This window comes from Lissotriton helveticus, chromosome 12 (assembly GCF_964261635.1).
Source record: "Lissotriton helveticus chromosome 12, aLisHel1.1, whole genome shotgun sequence".
In the NCBI taxonomy this organism is placed as follows: Eukaryota; Metazoa; Chordata; class Amphibia; order Caudata; family Salamandridae; genus Lissotriton; species Lissotriton helveticus.
The window spans coordinates 312,555,238-312,573,181 of NC_136073.1; the positions used below are offsets into that span (position 1 = coordinate 312,555,238).

At 48.8% G+C, this 17,944-nt stretch overlaps 1 protein-coding gene across 4 annotated transcripts in view; it reads right to left on the minus strand.

Moving 5' to 3' along the window:
• The window catches only part of CENPN (centromere protein N), a 308,258-nt gene that overhangs the window by 16,066 nt on the left and 274,248 nt on the right, over positions 1 to 17,944 (minus strand). For all 4 annotated transcript variants that reach the window (XM_078671014.1, XM_078671016.1, XM_078671013.1 and 1 more), the window contains one exon: positions 7,662 to 7,788. In XM_078671014.1, the coding sequence (XP_078527140.1) occupies positions 7,662 to 7,788 (127 nt within the window). The remainder of the gene's footprint in view (positions 1 to 7,661; positions 7,789 to 17,944) is intronic.

Genomic DNA, 17,944 nt, shown 5'->3' on the forward strand with positions numbered 1-17,944 from the left:
AAGGCATTTACAACACTATCTGAACCAAGTCGTCAGAGGGTGGGGAAGGAGGGGGTGGGAGGAAATCGCCACCACACACTGTCAAAATATTTGGTGAAGCAAGGCTTCATGCTGTGTAGCATGGCTAAATAAGAAATAACTATGCCTATTATGCAGCCGGATTTGTCATTTTGTAGGCGAATACACCAAGCAGATGCTTTTTTTCCCTTTTGCTGATCCCAGTTGGGTCGGCAAATAAAAAAATCAGTGCAAAAGCGTTTTTTTGAAGCGTGGATGGGGAGAGCAATACAGAGGGCGCAGGTGAGGTTCAGCAACACAGAGGGCGCAGTTGAGGTTCAGCAACGCAGAAGGCAGGAGTAGAGGGAAGCAAATCAAGGGGTGGAGCAACAAAGAGAATGGGAGGAGAACGAAAGCAATAAGGAGATTGGGAGGAGAAGCACTGGGTGACAGAGGAAAAGAGTGGGTGGTGCAGAAGCATATGGGTAAGAAAGCAACAGGGGCACAATAGCAAGCACAAGGAGGGTGGTGGGGAGAAACACAGGTGACAGAGAGAAACATGGCGTGCAGGGATGGGGAAGTCCACGTAAAACCTGGAAAACATATGCAATAAATCAAACAGTGCTTCCTTGAAAAGCTAACAAAAAAGCCAGCCAATTAACAGAGTGAGGTAAACACAAGATCGACAATCTGGGATAACAAGCATTAGAAATGCAATAGGTCTCGCATTAGGAAAGTTTGAGCTATTGGTCTTATAATTTTTTTTTTTAATTTATGTGTTACTTTTTAAAATAGCTAAAATAATAGCTTTGTCATTTACAATGCCAATAGTTATAACTTTTGCAAATGTGACTCCTATAGCATTTGTAATGCAACATGTTTTATTTTTACGTGACTTAGATGTATTGATATTACAAATAACAATGGCTTTTAATTTTTTTAATAGTTAATACTTAAATAATTTATTTAATTTGTAATGGCAATAACAAACTTTTGTAAATCATTTTTGTGAAGATTATGTTCAGTGTTTTTTATTGTGACGAAAATCCAAGAACAGAAGTGAAATAAACATTTTTGTGTGATTTGTAATAAAGCGTGAAAGCTTGAAAACAGCTTGAAACATTGAATGAACATATTTGAACCAGCGATGCTGTGGTGGTGCTGAGCGATGCTGTGGTGGTGCTGAGCGATGCTGTGGTGGTGCTGAGCGATGCTGTGGTGGTGCTGAGCGATGCTGTGGTGGTGCTGAGCGATGCTGTGGTGGTGCTGAGCGATGCTGTGGTGGCGCTGAGCGATGCTGTGGTGGCGCTGAGCGATGCTGTGGTGGCGCTGAGCGATGCTGTGGTGGCGCTGAGCGATGCTGTGGTGGCGCTGAGCGATGCTGTGGTGGCGCTGAGCGATGCTGTGGTGGCGCTGAGCGATGCTGTGGTGGCGCTGAGCGATGCTGTGGTGGCGCTGAGCGATGCTGTGGTGGCGCTGAGCGATGCTGTGGTGGCGCTGAGCGATGCTGTGGTGGCGCTGAGCGGTGCTGTGGTGGCGCTGAGCGGTGCTGTGGTGGCGCTGAGCGGTGCAGTGGTGGCGCTGAGCGATGCTGTGGTGGCGCTGAGCGATGCTGTGGTGGCGCTGAGCGATGCTGTGGTGGCGCTGAGCGATGCTGTGGTGGCGCTGAGCGATGCTGTGGGGGCGCTGAGCGATGCTGTGGTGGCGCTGAGCGATGCTGTGGTGGCGCTGAGCGATGCTGTGGTGGCGCTGAGCGATGCTGTGGTGGCGCTGAGCGATGCTGTGGCGGTGCTGAGCGATGCTGTGGCGGTGCTGAGCGATGCTGTGGGGGCGCTGAGCGATGCTGTGGGGGCGCTGAGCGATGCTGTGGGGGCGCTGAGCGATGCTGTGGGGGCGCTGAGCGATGCTGTGGGGGCGCTGAGCGATGCTGTGGGGGCGCTGAGCGATGCTGTGGTGGCGCTGAGCGATGCTGTGGTGGCGCTGAGTGATGCTGTGGTGGCGCTGAGTGATGCTGTGGTGGCGCTGAGTGATGCTGTGGTGGCGCTGAGTGATGCTGTGGTGGCGCTGAGTGATGCTGTGGTTGCGCTGAGTGATGCTGTGGTGGCGCTGAGTGGTGCAGTGGTGGCGCTGATTGGTGCTGTGGTGGCGCTGAGCGATGCTGTGGTGGCGCTGAGCGATGCTGTGGTGGCGCTGAGCGATGCTGTGGTGGTGCTGAGCGATGCTGTGGTGGTGCTGAGCGATGCTGTGGTGGTGCTGAGCGATGCTGTGGTGGTGCTGAGCGATGCTGTGGTGGTGCTGAGCGATGCTGTGGTGGTGCTGAGCGATGCTGAGCGATGCTGTGGTGGCGCTGAGCGATGCTGTGGGGCGCTGAGCGATGCTGTGGGGGCGCTGAGCGATGCTGTGGGGGCGCTGAGCGATGCTGTGGGGGCGCTGAGCGATGCTGTGGTGGCGCTGAGCGATGCTGTGGTGGCGCTGAGCGATGCTGTGGTGGCGCTGAGCGATGCTGTGGTGGCGCTGAGTGATGCTGTGGTGGCGCTGAGTGATGCTGTGGTGGCGCTGAGTGATACTGTGGTGGCGCTGAGTGATACTGTGGTGGCGCTGAGTGATGCTGTGGTGGCGCTGAGTGATGCTGTGGTGGTGCTGAGCGATGCTGTGGTGGTGCTGAGCGATGCTGTGGTTGCGCTGAGTGGTGCTGTGGTCGTGCTGAGTGGTGCTGTGGTGGTGCTGAGCGATGCTGGGGTGGCGCAGAGTGATGATGTGGTGGTGCTGAGTGATGATGTGGTGGTGCTGAGTGATGCTGGAGTAGCGCTGAGTGATGCTGGAGTAGCGCTGAGTGATGCTGGAGTAGCGCTGAGTGATGCTGGAGTAGCGCTGAGTGATGCTGGGGTGGCGCTGAGTGATGCTGGGGTGGCGCTGAGTGATGCTGGGGTGGCGCTGAGTGATGCCGTGGTGGTGCTGAGTGATGCCGTGGTGGTGCTGAGTGATAATGTGGAAGGGAAGAAAGAAAGAAAGAAGGAAGAAGGGAGGAAGGAAAGAAAGAAAGGAATGAAAGGGAGAGAGGGAAGGAAGGAATGGAAGAAATAAAAGGAAGGCAAGAAAGGATGGAAGAGAGAAAGCCTCCAAAATAGTATAAGAGTACAGTTATTGCAGTATAACGAGAATTAGAGAAGTAAGAGATAGGGAAGCAGAGAGATTATAAACTATTGCAGTGTGTGATGTTTTAAATCATGAACGGTTTAAAGTTGCTAAATTGAAATGCCATATTTAAAAACGAAATATACTGTTAAATGTGCTTTCATACCGACTTTAATTTCAATATAGTGAAAGGCTGAAAGTATTCCACCATGTTTATAATAAAATGGGACCACGCTAACAATACTGTCTAAGACAGTATCCTTTAATAAAAAGTACTTTTTTTTTTTGCTTGTTCAAAATGGTCCAGTAAAGCGTGAATTAAGGACATCAATAAAGGCGGATGTCTCTGTGAGGCTTGTGCTCTCCTGGCACCTCGGGTCGGTTTATTGTTAACACGTAATTGACAAACCCATTGTGAAGCAGGATGTCTCTGTTGTTGCCCACTGGCGCCTGTTGTCTGTTTCAAGCAGAGAGGAAAGAGCTGGAGAAGGCGGATGCACGCGCTGCTAAAGGAGAAGGGAGGGGGTACCCCCATAAGAATGCCTCTGTCTGCCTTGTCCCCAGTGGCGCCAGTTGCGGGTTCCAAAGTAACACTTGCTAATTATTATTTTAATAATTGTAGCTGCGCATATGAAAACTAGATTACAGTGTAATCAGAATGGTAAAAGGTAACAATGAAGAGCATGCTTCAGCTTTGTGCTGGGAATAATTTCAGTGCCACAAAAGGTCAGAGCAATATGTGAGTTGATGTCTTCGTGTGGGCACCTAGTATACACCAATTATCAAATAAATATTGCCTTTCTATCCTGCAATTCATTTCTGGGCACATGATCCAGGCAACATCTCTTACTGTCTAGTTTTTCAGTAGACTATTTGTTCTTCTGCGAAAATTAATTATTTCTTTACTTTAAGTGTATAAGCAGTTCTCATCATAACAGCAATAATAATAGAAACGTGAGTAGATTTCTTTGTTTTACACAAATACACATTTTGTAATAAGCAACGGGCCAGAGGCAAACGACAGCTGGCAAGAACTCTCTAAAGAATATATATATTTTTTTTTTAAAGGAACACTAGGTGTTGGAGAGCAACAAAGAAGCCGATGGGGGAGGGGGAGGGCAGAATGGATAGTCGGCGGGGTGAGGGAGCAACGGAGGTGCTGAGACTGACCAGCTGCACGAAGAGGACGAAATTATTAGCAGAACTTTAAAAACTAACATGCTCCCTGGAAAATGCATTTACAGTGAAGAATGTTTGTGAATGTGCTTGGGTTAAGTTTAAGTGAACTTTACGTGACCCTTCATTGAAGTTACTGGCTTTCTATAAGATAAGAGTGCCAGACTGCAGAAGGAAATAAAACAAGCATTTGCAATGCAATAGGTCTCGCATTATTAAAGTCTGAGCTATTGCATTGCTAATATTAAAGCAACACCAATAGCTCAAACATTAAGTAATGCGAGACCTATTGCATTGCAAATGCTTCTAAAAGATTGGGAGCAATAGGTCCCAAGCACAGCAGTGCATAGTCGTATAGACCAGTGAGTCTATATACTCACTCATCTCTCTGCACGTTAAAGCACCCGGCCTGTACCAACCTCTACAAGGGCAACTTCTTCCCAGGTGGAGCGGAGGGAGGGGGGTGTCGTGAGAGGCGCAAGGAGGCTATCGGGCACCTGCAGGTGGTAGGCAGTATTGGATAGGCATTTCTGCGCTTATAGGAGGGCTCAAGTGGTAGGTCTCATCCATGTGAGCTGTCTCTGGTATCAATGCCATTACCACCTGCCACTGTCACATGTGGATGTGCGCACAAGGCCTTGGCAACCATCTCTGCACACCACTGAATCAGGATTTAGCTATCAGGACAGAAATAGCTCCCAAATCTGGAGGCCCGTGAAAACACCAGCTCAGCAGGAACCCCGCACCCTTCTGTCTAGGCTATTTTCCTGTTTTTGGCCTCTCTCACTGTTCCCACTCACACCCAATAGGTCAAACTCAGTGGCGGATCAATATTCCTGAAGTGGGTTATGTTTCCCCCATGGGCTGCAGTCGCACACGGGCTCGAAACATATGCCGTAAAGAGAGCCCGTGGCATGGAGCGTGCACGGTGCTACAAACGAGGCGCATGTACGCTACTTGTTGTTGTCACGGTAACCGCCTCCGCGGTGTGCCAGGGGATGCAGTAACCTAGTTCCCCACATCAGCGGATATTGTAAAAGTCAAGTAGTTTAATTAGTGGAAGGCAGATGAGCAGAGCGGGGAATCGATATGCAAAAGAAGACTCTTTTTTTCAAAGCATTATTTCAATTAGAGCAAACTTGAAAGGATATTGGGCCGTGCAGGGGTTCGGAAATAACAGTCTCGTACTTGCGTGTGGCCAGTGCTTGGTAGCAAATGAATCGTGATTAAGTGGGGAGTATACGCCCCTTCTCTATGTCCGCTTTATTTCCATAATTAACAAGCAAACTCACCGCCACAGCCCGGCTTCAATAGGAAGCCAGGCAATGTTTGTTGGGACGGGGCCGGACAAAAACAGGAAGCAGGCGCTCCTGTGCCCGCCGGAGGATTTCCGTGTTAGCTAGTGGGGCCCCCGTGCTCGTGGAGAGCCCCGCGGCCCCCGCCTGTTAACCAGAATGACTCGCTGGCTACCAAGGGACACGCAAGAAGAACCTGGTGAATGGGGTGTGAGGGGGATGTGTGCGCGTGTGTGTGTGTGCGCACGTGTGTGAATGCGTGTGTGTGTGTGTTAAAATAGCACGATGACTGGTTGGTGGTTGGTGGTTGGTGGTGGGGTGGGGGGGAGGTGGTGTGTAGGCGAGTGTCTGTCTGCCCGTTTGTCTGTTTGCACGCGAAACAGCGCGCAAGCAGCCAGCAGCAAAGGCGCGCTCACGAGGAGAAATCGGAGACAGCAGAGGCTGTCTCAGATTCCCCCGAAAGTAACAGCTATAGGTCCTGAGCTAGACAGCGCATGATACGCATGCGCAGCTCTACGCTCGACCTAAAAAACGAAAAGGGCTATAGGGCAATGGAGGAACGAGCCAAGTATACAATAAATAAAAAATAAACGAGGCACAAATGAATAGAAAAGGCTCGCCGCGCGATGCGTGGGCAGAGAGAAGGCAGGCGCTGGAGAGGGAGGGGGTGGGCTGCCTGCAACTCAAGCGACCATATGAAGAGGGAGGGGGTGGGCTGCCTGCAGCTCGAGCAACAATATGGAGAGGGAGGGGCTGGGCTGCCTGCTGGGAGAAGCTTGGGGCAGACAATGAAGAAAAGTCGGTCTAATTACAGATCGAAAAAGTAAGGCATTTTGGAAAATACACAAAATTGAAGTGTGTGCAGGTTACAAAACGAACAAAGTACAAGGAGAGGTATAACGCAGCAATAAATGGCAGGCACTGAAACGGAAGAGAAAAGCAAAAGAAACGTGCTGGGAGGAGAGATGGGGGGGTTTGGAGGCCTCGGAGCACGAGTGGGAAGCTCTCTCGGCATTGCTGTGGCGGCGACCATATGGAGAGGGAGGGGGGTGGGCTGCCTGCTGGGAGAAGCTTGGTGCAGACAACGAAGAAAAGTCGGTCTAATTACAGATCAAAAAAGTAAGGCATTTTGGAAAATACACAAAATTGAAGTGTGTGCAGGTTACACAAACGAACAAAGTACAAGGAGAGGTATAACGCGGCAATAAATGGCAGGCACTGAAACGGAAGAGAAAAGCAAAAGAAACGTGCTGGGAGGAGAGATGGGGGGGTCTGGAGGCCTCGGAGCACGAGTGTGAAGCTCTCTCTGCATTGCTGTGGCGGCGACCTATGGAGAGGGAGGGGGTGGGCTGCCTGCTGGGAGAAGCTTGGTGCAGACAATGAAGAAAAGTCGGTCTAATTACAGATCGAAAAAGTAAGACCTTTTTGAAAATACACAAAAAATTGACGTGTGTGCAGGTTACAAAAAACAAACAAAGTACAAGGAGAGGTTGGTGTTTGAGTGAGCAGCCTTTGATGTGCGAGCGAGTGGGAGGGAACAGCAGGGGGCGGAGCGGATACCTTAGAAGAGCTGTTTGCGGCACCAAGCTGGGGAGAGAAAGTTATCTGCGGATGGGGAGGCCGTGGGCAGCAACAGCAGGGGTGGGAGGGGAGGAGAAATGAGAGTAAGGCTGTGTGCGGGGAGAGAGAGGGGAGGTGCTGGCAGCACCAAGCTGGGGAACAGATGGCTGGCTTTGATGTGCACGTGCTTTTTAGGTCAATGCGCTTGCGCATTGACCTAAAAGCGCACGGGCACTGCATCAAATCGCCAGTCTGGTTAAACTCTGGATAAGCCCCTATATCTCTCGCCAGCTCGAATGCGCAAGGGCATCGGCAGGCGAGACCTAAAAAATAAGCAGCAGACAAACCAGAGCAAGGAAAACCAAGCAACAGCAAGCAATGGGTGGGCGCCAAGCTCCTGTATGCTCTTGGTAAACCACATTATGTCTTTCACAACCAGAGAGCGGTGCAGTCTGTTAGGCTTGACTTAAAAACTTTGTGAATGGCGCAGGAACTCACCAGACGGAGCCAATAATTTTAAAGACTCTAGAAGATGTGGACTGGAAAACTTGACAACACAACGAAAAGGATCTTCTTTATGAGATAAAGTGTCATTGTCACTTGGGTCTCTGAACATTGTTTCAAGCTGATAAGAAAAGAAAATAATTACTTGGATTTATAAACACGGTGCAGTGTTACATTAATAGTTATAAATAGTAAATTGTAATCAAATAGCAAATACCGAAGAAAGTGCATTATAAAATTATAAACTGAGATACAGAATGTAGTTACACAAATGTAGGCATATGAAGGATAAACTGCAATAAACGGATGAAACTATTAGTCATACTTAGTAACTTCTTTGTAGAACTGATATAGGTGGCATTAGTTGTCTGGTGAGGCTCAAACCATCTGTAGGACCCCAAACCGGATATGGTTATTGGCAAAGAAAAATCAGGATTCAGCACTTGTCTTAAAAATAAAAAATAAAAACAATTTTTGCAAAATGCCTGCAAAAAATGTCAAAAGGCTGATCGTCCTTTTAGTAGCTCTGTGTTGCTGGTGAGCCAATAAAAGGACGAAAACCAACAGCCAAAAGGCAGTAAAGGTGTTAGGTAGCACTGGTGCTGCCCGTTTGTTAACACCTTACAAATACAAAGGGCCCTCCTCCTATGCATGTAGGCTACGCACAGCTCTCTGCTTACCCCTTTATCCACATGCCACCTCGCTCCCCAAAAACTTTTCTCGTGTGGACATCACCCCACTGCAGCCCCTTGACTCCTCTACATCCCCACCTTCTTTGGTGCCTTCCCTCTTCCCCTCGACTCCTCTGATTCTCTTCCCCACTCCCGCCAACACCCGAGTTACCTGTGCCCCTGAACCTGCATTCATCCCCTGCTGCCCTTTGCACCTTTGGTAACACTCTGTCCGGTTGATATTCTATCTAACCAAGATTCCTCGCCCAAGACTATTTCCCAGTCACCAGACTGTATTCTGAGAATTTTGCAGCAGTGCTCCTACACACTGCTAGCTGGCACAGTGCAGCCCCACATAGGTTAAATATCCCCACTGGGAGGTTAGTTTCTATTATTTTCTCTTTTCAGTGTCCACAGATGTGGCACATAAAAAATTGTTGGCAATAGTGTGCCAAGTACCAACATGAGATCTTTTTAGATGCTAAAAGAGTCCACTCGAAAGAGGTGGGAGGTCAGTAAGAAAGCTGAATAAGACGCAATATCCATCAGACAGAGTTACCGAAGATAAGTAAAGTGTTCTTCTGAAGGATGCTCAAACTGCAGATTTGTCCCCTTAAAATAGAAACAAAAGCACCCAAGGTGGTGTGGAGTAGAATCAGAACAAGAAGGTTAGCATGCAAAGTGTCCTTCCTGCCAGACCTGGCTATCAAGGCATTGTGCTTTGTAAGTGTATGCAGACACCTTCGTTGCAGTCTGAAAATGTCAAGGATGGGCACTATGTGTGCCAACGAAGTAGTGGTGGTGGTGTTCTTAGCCTTGGTGAATGGGGTCCCAAAACCCTTGGAGGCAGCTTCTTGGCCAGTGATCAGCACATCTTAATGCAGAGGACCATCCACTGCAATGTCATCTTCTGCATGACCATTGCAAAAACAACAGTTGATGGACAGAATGCAATGTCATACATTCACTCCAGTACAGAGATCTGGGCCTAAATCCATCGTTTTTTTTGCTCACCATGCCTTTCCAGTTTGAGCCCAGCCATATGCAAATCAGTCTTGACCCTGTGCCTCATGGGAACAGTCCACCCGAACTGCCAAGCCAGGTCCTCTCTGGACTGGAAACAAGCATCCTAGAACCGGTTTCGGGATTTCTCCCCTCTTCAGCCAGGATAGCTTGATTCCAGTGGCATGGAAAGTACGGGACTTGCGTCTGAGCATACCCGTCCCACTCGGGTATGCTTTTTCGCTCTAGAGAACTGAACAAGAGGTTGATAGTTTACCTGATGATCCTTGGTATGATCTATGAAAAAAATTAACTCTTTTAGAGCCCAACTGATGGAGCCTCTTCTCCGCTTTCGATGGGCGTGGGGGTGCAAGGAACGCTGGCAGTGATGGATTGCCTCGCAACTTGTGGGAAAAGGCGGCGCGAGTCCCATGCACCAATTGGCTTAGGAAAAAGTGGCACAGGGCAGTTGGGGGCTTGAAGAGGGTACACATGAGGAATGTCAAGACCAAGTTAAGGTCCCACTAAGGTATTGCAAAAAGCTCAGGAGAGCACGTGTTCCTAACCTTTACTGATCCTCATCACAACATGTGAGCTGAATAAGGATGGCTAGTCTGGCAAAGAAAGAGGCGGAAAGTGCTGACAAATAACCTTTAACATTGCCCACTGCAAAGACCTGCTGTCTGGCAACAAAAACAAATGGATTGCTGGCAAGTCATCAGTAACCAACGCAACACACCAGGTTACAAATATGTCCAAGTGCCCAACATAATTAGATTTCATATACTGCCCTCTGGTGGCTACGATGACATCCACTGCTAAATGCAGTCAATTGCCACCGCTTAATCTCAACCATTGAGGTGTACATTGAGTAAATCCAGTGGGAGGACCCTGCCCATATTGCCGAGACAGGTAGACACATCATAGGACAGATGCTCTCGCCCAGGAGGTTCGGGTACCACTCCCAGGGCCTAATTAGAGGCACTGGGATGACATGGGCCTGGTCGTTTTTGTTCTTTGGAACTCTGGGCAGCTAATGAGCATACTCTTGCGGAAACTCAGCCGTACAGGACTGTTAACACACAATCTCAAAAGGGATGCAGACACCACTTGTTATCTGCCAAACTACGCATGCTCAGCATTCAGGGACCTAGCCAGGTGATTAGAGACCAGAAAGATGCTCTGATACTCCTACCACCTCCAGAGATGCAAAGTGTCCAAGCATAAGACAGAGGACCCCAATCTACCCTGCTTGCTGCAGTACCACCTGGTGGTGGTGTATGTAAGAACCTGCACCTTCCCTTGAATCTCCATGTACAGCTAATTCCCTCTAGGGACTTCTTCATGTAATATGGTGCCTTCTTGGTTCACCTTCGCTAGGAGACTTTTTCCTCTCCTTTTGCCTTCACCTCCTTCCGCCTTCTCTGTTGACTCAGGGTCCTGGGTTCCTTTTAGTCGTCCTCTTTGGGGATCGGTTGTGATCTGTTTCACACCTCCATTACTGTAGGGGGAAGTGCCAGTCTTTCCTGCCTTTATGCAGTACACTGTTCTTTCTGTGCTCTATTCTTTCCGGACAGCACAGTTCTGAAAGATAAGCACAGTCTATTTCTGTCTGATGAGATATTCTCCCCCGTTACACTTTGGGAGGGGTCTTTGCTTTACTTGCGGGGCTCTTTCTCACGGCTTTCATTTCAATGAAGACAGTGTCTACTTCTGGCTTCTATAATGGTGTATTGCACCATTCTCTTTATTCACTGATTTTTCATCCATTGCACACTGTTCTCATACTTTCGCAGTTTTGGTTGGTGGCTCCGCGTTGTGTAGCGGAAAAGCTTCTCCGAAGAAAACTGCGCGCTAGGAGGGACTTATATGACCTCGCTGATGTCACATACGTGGACGACATCAGGGCAGGGTCGTGTGGCACCGTCCCCCAGCGCGCAGAGGTGCTGCTGCAAAAATTTCCGGATCCAGTCTGACACCTGGGGATATTCTAAGTTAAGGAATCTGCAGCTAGTTGTCTATCAGATACAGAGAACATCAAAGAAGGGCGAGGAGGGACCACCAGAAGGCAGAATCCTGCTAAGAAGTTGTATGCAGTTACTGAGTAAAAAGAAGGACATTTTGGGCAGTTTGGTAGCGTTCCGCGAAGCCAAGAAAATCTACAAACCGCATCCATCCTACGGCAACAATTGTGTAGTGTACCTGAACATTGTTTTTAAGCCTAATTATTTATGACAGACACCACAATTCTTAAGAGAAGCCAAACTCCCCATCACAAAAACTTTTGGAAAAACTCTTTTCTACCTTCTAAGTCCCAGTGTTTAAGCTGCAATGTGGATCTAAAACATCTCATTTTAATATCCACTGACCTTTTTACAACACCCCCAATGTAGGAAATAGACCCTTTCAAGTAGCCTAAACCCATGCAGTCAGATGTTAATGATCACACTGACGTCTACACCATGCCAACAAAAACCTTGATTACTAGATTGCAAAGATCTCAAAAGGACTTACAATGCAGGAATAAAATGCCCTGCAGTGAAGGAACTGCTCCATACCCGGAAAATAAGAAAACATATATCCAATCTAAAACATCAAAATGATTAGTTTCTTACCTGTCAGTGTCGTTTTGCAGCTTGAAGACTTTCTAGATTCACTATGCTGTGCATTATTCCACGGGGTAGTGGTTGGGTCCGGAATCGTAGTGTTTTTCTCTTTTTTTTGTAGCCCAGGTGGGCGTCGACGTCCCACCATTTGGTGTCCTCCCGTGACGTCGGCGTGCTTCCTCCGGAAGCTCCCACCTTTGGGCGCCATCTTCGGATTCTTTTTTTCTTGTTTTTGTGCCCTCTTTGTTTATCTTTTACCATTCTTCTAAAGTCCTTTTTCATTTTAATGAAATATAATTTTCTTTCTTGTTATTTTTTTTCTTCCTCCTATCATCTTTCTGGCGGAGGTGGGTGGGTTCGCTAGTGAATCCAGAAAGTCTTTAAGCTGCAAAACTACACCGACAGGAAAGAAACGAATCGTTTTGCAGCATGAATCTTTCTGGATTCACTATGCTGTGCATAGACTTTGTCGCAGTTTGTTAAGTTTGTGGCGGCTAGGTGGAAGATGAGCGTTGGTTGTTGAATATATGTTGAAGCACTTTTTGTCCTACTTGTGCTTCCTTGTTTATCTGTATATCCACGCAGTAATCAATCAATCAAGAAATTTTTATAGCGCGCTACTCACCCGGAGGGTCGTAAGGCGCTTGGGGGAGAGGGGTCTGCTACTGCTCAAACAGCCAGGTCTTGAGTTGCTTCCTGAAGGAGAGGTGGTCTTGGGTACGACGGAGGTGGATGGGGAGGGAGTTCCAAGTCTTGGCTGCCAGGTAAGAGAAGGATCTTCCTCCCATGGTGGCTCTTCGAATGGGTGGAACGGCGGCGAGGGCGTGGCTGGTCGATCGTAGCTGGCGGGTGGCAGTGTAGAAGGTCAGGCGGTTGTTGAGGTACCTGGGGCCCATGTCGTGGATGGCCTTGTGTGCGTGGGTGAGGAGTCGGAACGTGATTCTCTTGCCGACGGGGAGCCAGTGCAGGTCTCTCAGGTGTCCGGAGATGTGGCTGTGTCGGGGGATGTCCAGGATGAGTCGTGCGGAGGCGTTCTGGATGCGTTGGAGTCTTTTCTGCAGTTTGGCTGTGGTTCCGGTGTAGAGGGTGTTTCCGTAGTCCAGTCGGCTGGTGACGAGTGCCTGGGTGACCGTCTTCCTGGTTTGGGTGGGGATCCATCGGAAGATCTTTCGGAGCATGCGTAAGATGTTGAAACACGATGATGAGATGGGGTTGACTTGTCTGGTCATCGAGAGGGAGGAGTCCAGGATGAAGCCCAGGTTGCGTGCGTGGTCCGTTGGTTTGGGTGCGCTGCCCAGGGCAGGGGGCCACCAGGAGTCGTCCCAGGCAGAGGGTGATGATCCAAGGATGAGTACTTCCGTTTTGTCTAAGTTCAGTTTCAGGTAGCTGTTCATCATCCACTCGGCTACGTTTTTCATCCCTTCGTGTAGGTTGGTTCTGGCGGTGGCTGGGTCGTTGGTGAGGGAGAGGATCAGCTGGGTGGCGTAGGAGATGATGTTGAGGTTGTGTTGGCGTGCGATGGCTGCGAGGGGGCTCATGTAGACGTTGAAGAGGATGGGGCTGAGTGATGATCCTTGTGGTACGCCGCAGATGACTTCAGTGGCCTCGGATCTGAACGGGGGGAGGCGGACTCTCTGGGTTCTTCCGGCGAGGAACGAGATGTAGTGCTTAGTGAACGTGTGCACTGAAGCCCATGTTGCCGCCATGCAAATGTGTTGGATGGGTGTGTTAGCCAGGAAGGCTATTGTTGCTCCATTTTTCCTGGTAGAGTGGGCTTGTGCCCCTTCTAGTAGTTCTTGGCCTGCCTGCTTGTGGCAGAACTGGATAGTCTGTGCGATCCATCATGCAATGGTGCCCTTATTGTTACTGGTCTTCCCAGGAAATTGCTTGCGAAAGACACAAAGAACTGATTTGTTTTCCTGTGATCTTTAGTTCTTTCAATGTAATGCATTACTGCCCTTCTAGCGTCCAGAGTGTGCAGTGCTCTCTCGGCGCTTGTGGATGGTTTCTGGAAGAAACTTGGTATCTGTATTGTTTGGTTCATGTGAAACCTTGACACCACCTTTGGCATAAAGTGTGGGTCTGTTCTCATTACCACCCTGTCATTGTGAATTTGAATGTAGGGTTCTTGTAGTGTTAGCGCTTGCAGCTCGCTTACCCTGCGTAGCAAGATGATTGCTACCAAAAAGGCTGTCTTTATTGTGAGCGTCTGTAGTGAGGCCTTGTGGATGGGTTCAAAAGGTGCCTTCATAAGTTCTATTAGGACTATATTAAGGTTCCATGCCGGCGGTGGTACCATTGTGTGAACCGTTTCCATTTTGCTACACAGTAGTTCAGTGTGGTAGGCCTCCTATCCTCCCGCAGCACCCGCAGTGTGCTCTCTGGGAGTTTTACATGTGCAAACTCTACGTCTTCAGGAGCCAGGCCCGCTGTGCATGTAGTTGGCATTGTTTGTAGGAACTTGCCTTTATCAGCCAGTCGTCGATGTAGGGGTATACATGAATTCCCTCCCTCCATAGGTGCGCCGCCTCAGCTGCGAGGCATTTTGTGAAGACCCTTGGTGCGAATTTTAGTCCGAAGGCCAGGGCTGTGAACTGTTAGTGCACTTTGTTGATGGCAAATGTCAGTAGATTTTTTTGTTGTCTGTTCATGAGAATGTGTAGGTAGGCGTCCTTGAGGTCTATGGTGGACATAAAATCCCCGCCCCTTATTTGAGGAATAACCTCCTGTAGGGAAGTCATTTTGAATTTTTGAGTCTTGATGTATTGGTTTAGGAACCATGGGTCTTAACGTTTCGTCCACCTTTGGAACGAGGTAGTAGTTTGAGTACACTCCCTTGTTTCTTTCTTTGAACGGCATTGTTTCTATGGCCTCCTTGTGGAGGAGTTCTTGTGCTTCCTGCAGGAGGAGCGCAAGTTCTTTTGCAGAGTGTGTCTTGTTGTTTGGTGGCTTCCTTTCTAGTTCTAAACAGTATCCGAACTGTATCATGTTCAGTATCCATTTGTCTGTTATTTTCTTCCACTTCTGGAAGAAGTATTTTAGTCTGCCTCCTACCGGTGCTACATGTTCGCTCATCTCTCTTTTGTGTGTGTGTAATTGCTTTTTGAGCCTTTTGTTGTGCCGCCCCCGTAGAGGTGTTGTGTGGGTGGGCACATTCTTCTGGAAGAAGTATTTTAGTCTGCCTCCTACCGGTGCTACATGTTCGCTCATCTCTCTTTTGTGTGTGTGTAATTGCTTTTTGAGCCTTTTGTTGTGCCGCCCCCGTAGAGGTGTTGTGTGGGTGGGCACATATGGTGCAGCGTAGTCACTTTGAGGTGGGTTGCTAGCCCCCTCTTCTTGTCTGTCCCCGTCCATTCGATCACCCACGAAAGGACTGGCCCCTACGTTGGTACTGCTAGGTTTGCGGTTTCTGACCATGCTGCGCTTGGTTGTTGCCCTGGTAGGTTTGCTGGAAGGTCTGGTGGAACGTTCCAGGGTGGTTTCCTCCTCTGCCATTTGGTCTTCTTGAGGGGGTGCCCCTTCTCATGCCCCTGAATTGCAGCGCTCCCATGGACCTCGCAGTTTCGGTCTCCTTTTTGAGCTGTGTCAGTTTCTCGTCTACTGGCGTTCCGAACAGAGTTTCCCCATTGAAGGGTGAGTTTAGAATATTATTCTGAACCTCCGGCTTGAAACCTGAAATCCTCAGCCAGGCATGCCTCCTCTGTTATTCCAATCCGCATCCAGGGCTGATTTCAGGCAAGAGTTTGCCATGTTCTTGCCTTCCTCCACCAGGTGTATTGCTCTTGGCTGGTATTGTTCCGGGAGGGGTTTGAGCAGCTGATCGACCTACTCCCAATGTTGGTGCGTATGTCTGTTTAGTAGGGACTTGGAGTTTGCAATGCGCCAGTGAATAGTTGCATTCCTCTCTATTTTCCTTCCTGTGAGGTCTATCCTCTTACTCTCCTTGACTGGAGGTGGCCCTGAGTTTGTGGGAATGTTGGCCCTCTTTCTGGCTATTGCTGTAATAATTGAGTCAGCTGTACGGATCCCTGGATATATGCTGGGTCCTTAGAGGAATGTTTATATTTTTTCTTTGTTCTAGGGGTGAAAGACCTGCAGGTTGATGGCTCCTTGTAGGCTTCCCTGCCCTTGTCCAGGACACTTGGAAGCATGGGCAGAAATTGGCTCCTAGTTTGAGTGGGGAGCAAGGTCTCTAAGAGGAAGCAAGCTTTTGGTTTCTCTTCCTCTAATTTCACCCCATATGTTGCTGCAGCATTCTTTATGACCATGTTATAGATGCCAATGTTGTCTTGTGGCGAAGGCCTCGAGGGATATGTTTCTACGGCCTCTTCCGGGCGAGGTACTGCCAATCCAGGTCCTGCACCACTGAGTATGCCGACCCCAAATTCGTTTGTTGGTCTTCCTCGCCTTCTCCCTCGTAGTAATATAGGCCCTCAACGTCCTGCTGATCTGCTGGTTCCAGAGTGTTCAGTGGCTCTTCGGCGTCGAACTCCTCTTTGACTTCTACTCCGACAACCGTCAGAGGGCTTCGACGAAATCCTTCTCTCTCTGGAGGATACTGTCCATTTCGGCCTCAAGCCTTCTCTTTTTCCTCTCCATTTCAGCCGATTGTTCGGCGTCGAGTGTTTCGGCGATTCTCTTTGATGTCTTCGATGTGGACGTCAAAGTCGCCTTCGGCTCTTTTTTCTTCAGCATCGAGCGTGCCTTTTCGGGGGCGTGCTTCGACAACCTAGGTTTGTCTTGGGTTTCGCCGGCTGGGGGTCCTTCTCGAAGTACGCTGGGCTGTTTGTCCTTGGACGCAGCTGTGGCTGTCGATTGCTTCGGCGCCAGTGCTCCTTTCGAGGACTTTGACTCTGATTTTCAAGAGTCTGTCGGGGTTTTAGGGGTCGACTTCTCGCTTACCTCCTTTGTTGACTTCATATCGGTCTCTACGACTGTGTAGTCCTTTTGTCCCTTGGCGATGTGGTCCTATTCTCCACTGGAGAAGCCCAAGCCCAGGAGCGACGGAGGTTGTCCTTGGCCCTGCATGGTGTAGTTCGCTCTCCTCGGTCTTTCCCTTACTCTGAGGGTCTTCGGGGTGAATGCCGAGCAGGCGGTGCAATCCTTGCTTTCGTAGTCGATAGGCAGGCAGAGGTTGCAAACCGGGTGCTGGTCCTTCTGCGCGTACTTGTGGTGGCAATTACGGCAACATTTGAAAGGTGTTTTGTCCATTGCTGCACTCAGGTGGCCCCATGTATGTGCATTCTCCGTTGGACGTCGAAGATTCTGATCTTCCTCTCCTTCGTCCTCCCAGCTCTGCGTTCTTGATTACGAGATGTACTCTCCATCTTTTCGGTGGTTTTCTGCTTTATTTTCTCCTCTTCTTTAGATAAACTCTGGAACCTTGCGGTGACGATCCAGACCCAACGGCGGAAAAAATAATCTGAAGATGGCGCCCAAAGCTGGGAGCTTCGGGAGCAAGTACGCCGACGTCACGGGAGGACACCAAATGGTGGGACGTCAAAGCCCACCTGGGCTACAAAAAACAAAAACAAAAGAGAATAAATACTACGATTCCGGACCCAACCACTAGACCGCGGAATAATGCACAGCATAGTGAATCCAGAAAGATTCACTCTGCAAAACTGCGAAGAAACACTTCTTCTAAAAAAGAAAAATCGCTAACGAAAACATAACATTGAAACAAAGTACTATAGTGTTTTATTTCTCTTTTACAAACATGGTAACTGAGGTGACATTGTCCAATCAAGTCTCGACAAAGGTATCAAGAGCTGAAGAGTTTGATTTGATAATTCCAAGCTTCTAAATAATGCTAACAAAAAACTACAGTGTTCCAAACAAAACTCACCATAGACAGAACAAGGTATAATTTTCAATTCGGAATCAATTTATGGTAGAAAAGATTCCTACTTGATCAGGCCTTTTACAAGAAATAGAAAAAGGTATGGATCACAATGAGAAATACAACAAACACCAAAAGTCATATTACAAGAAGGTG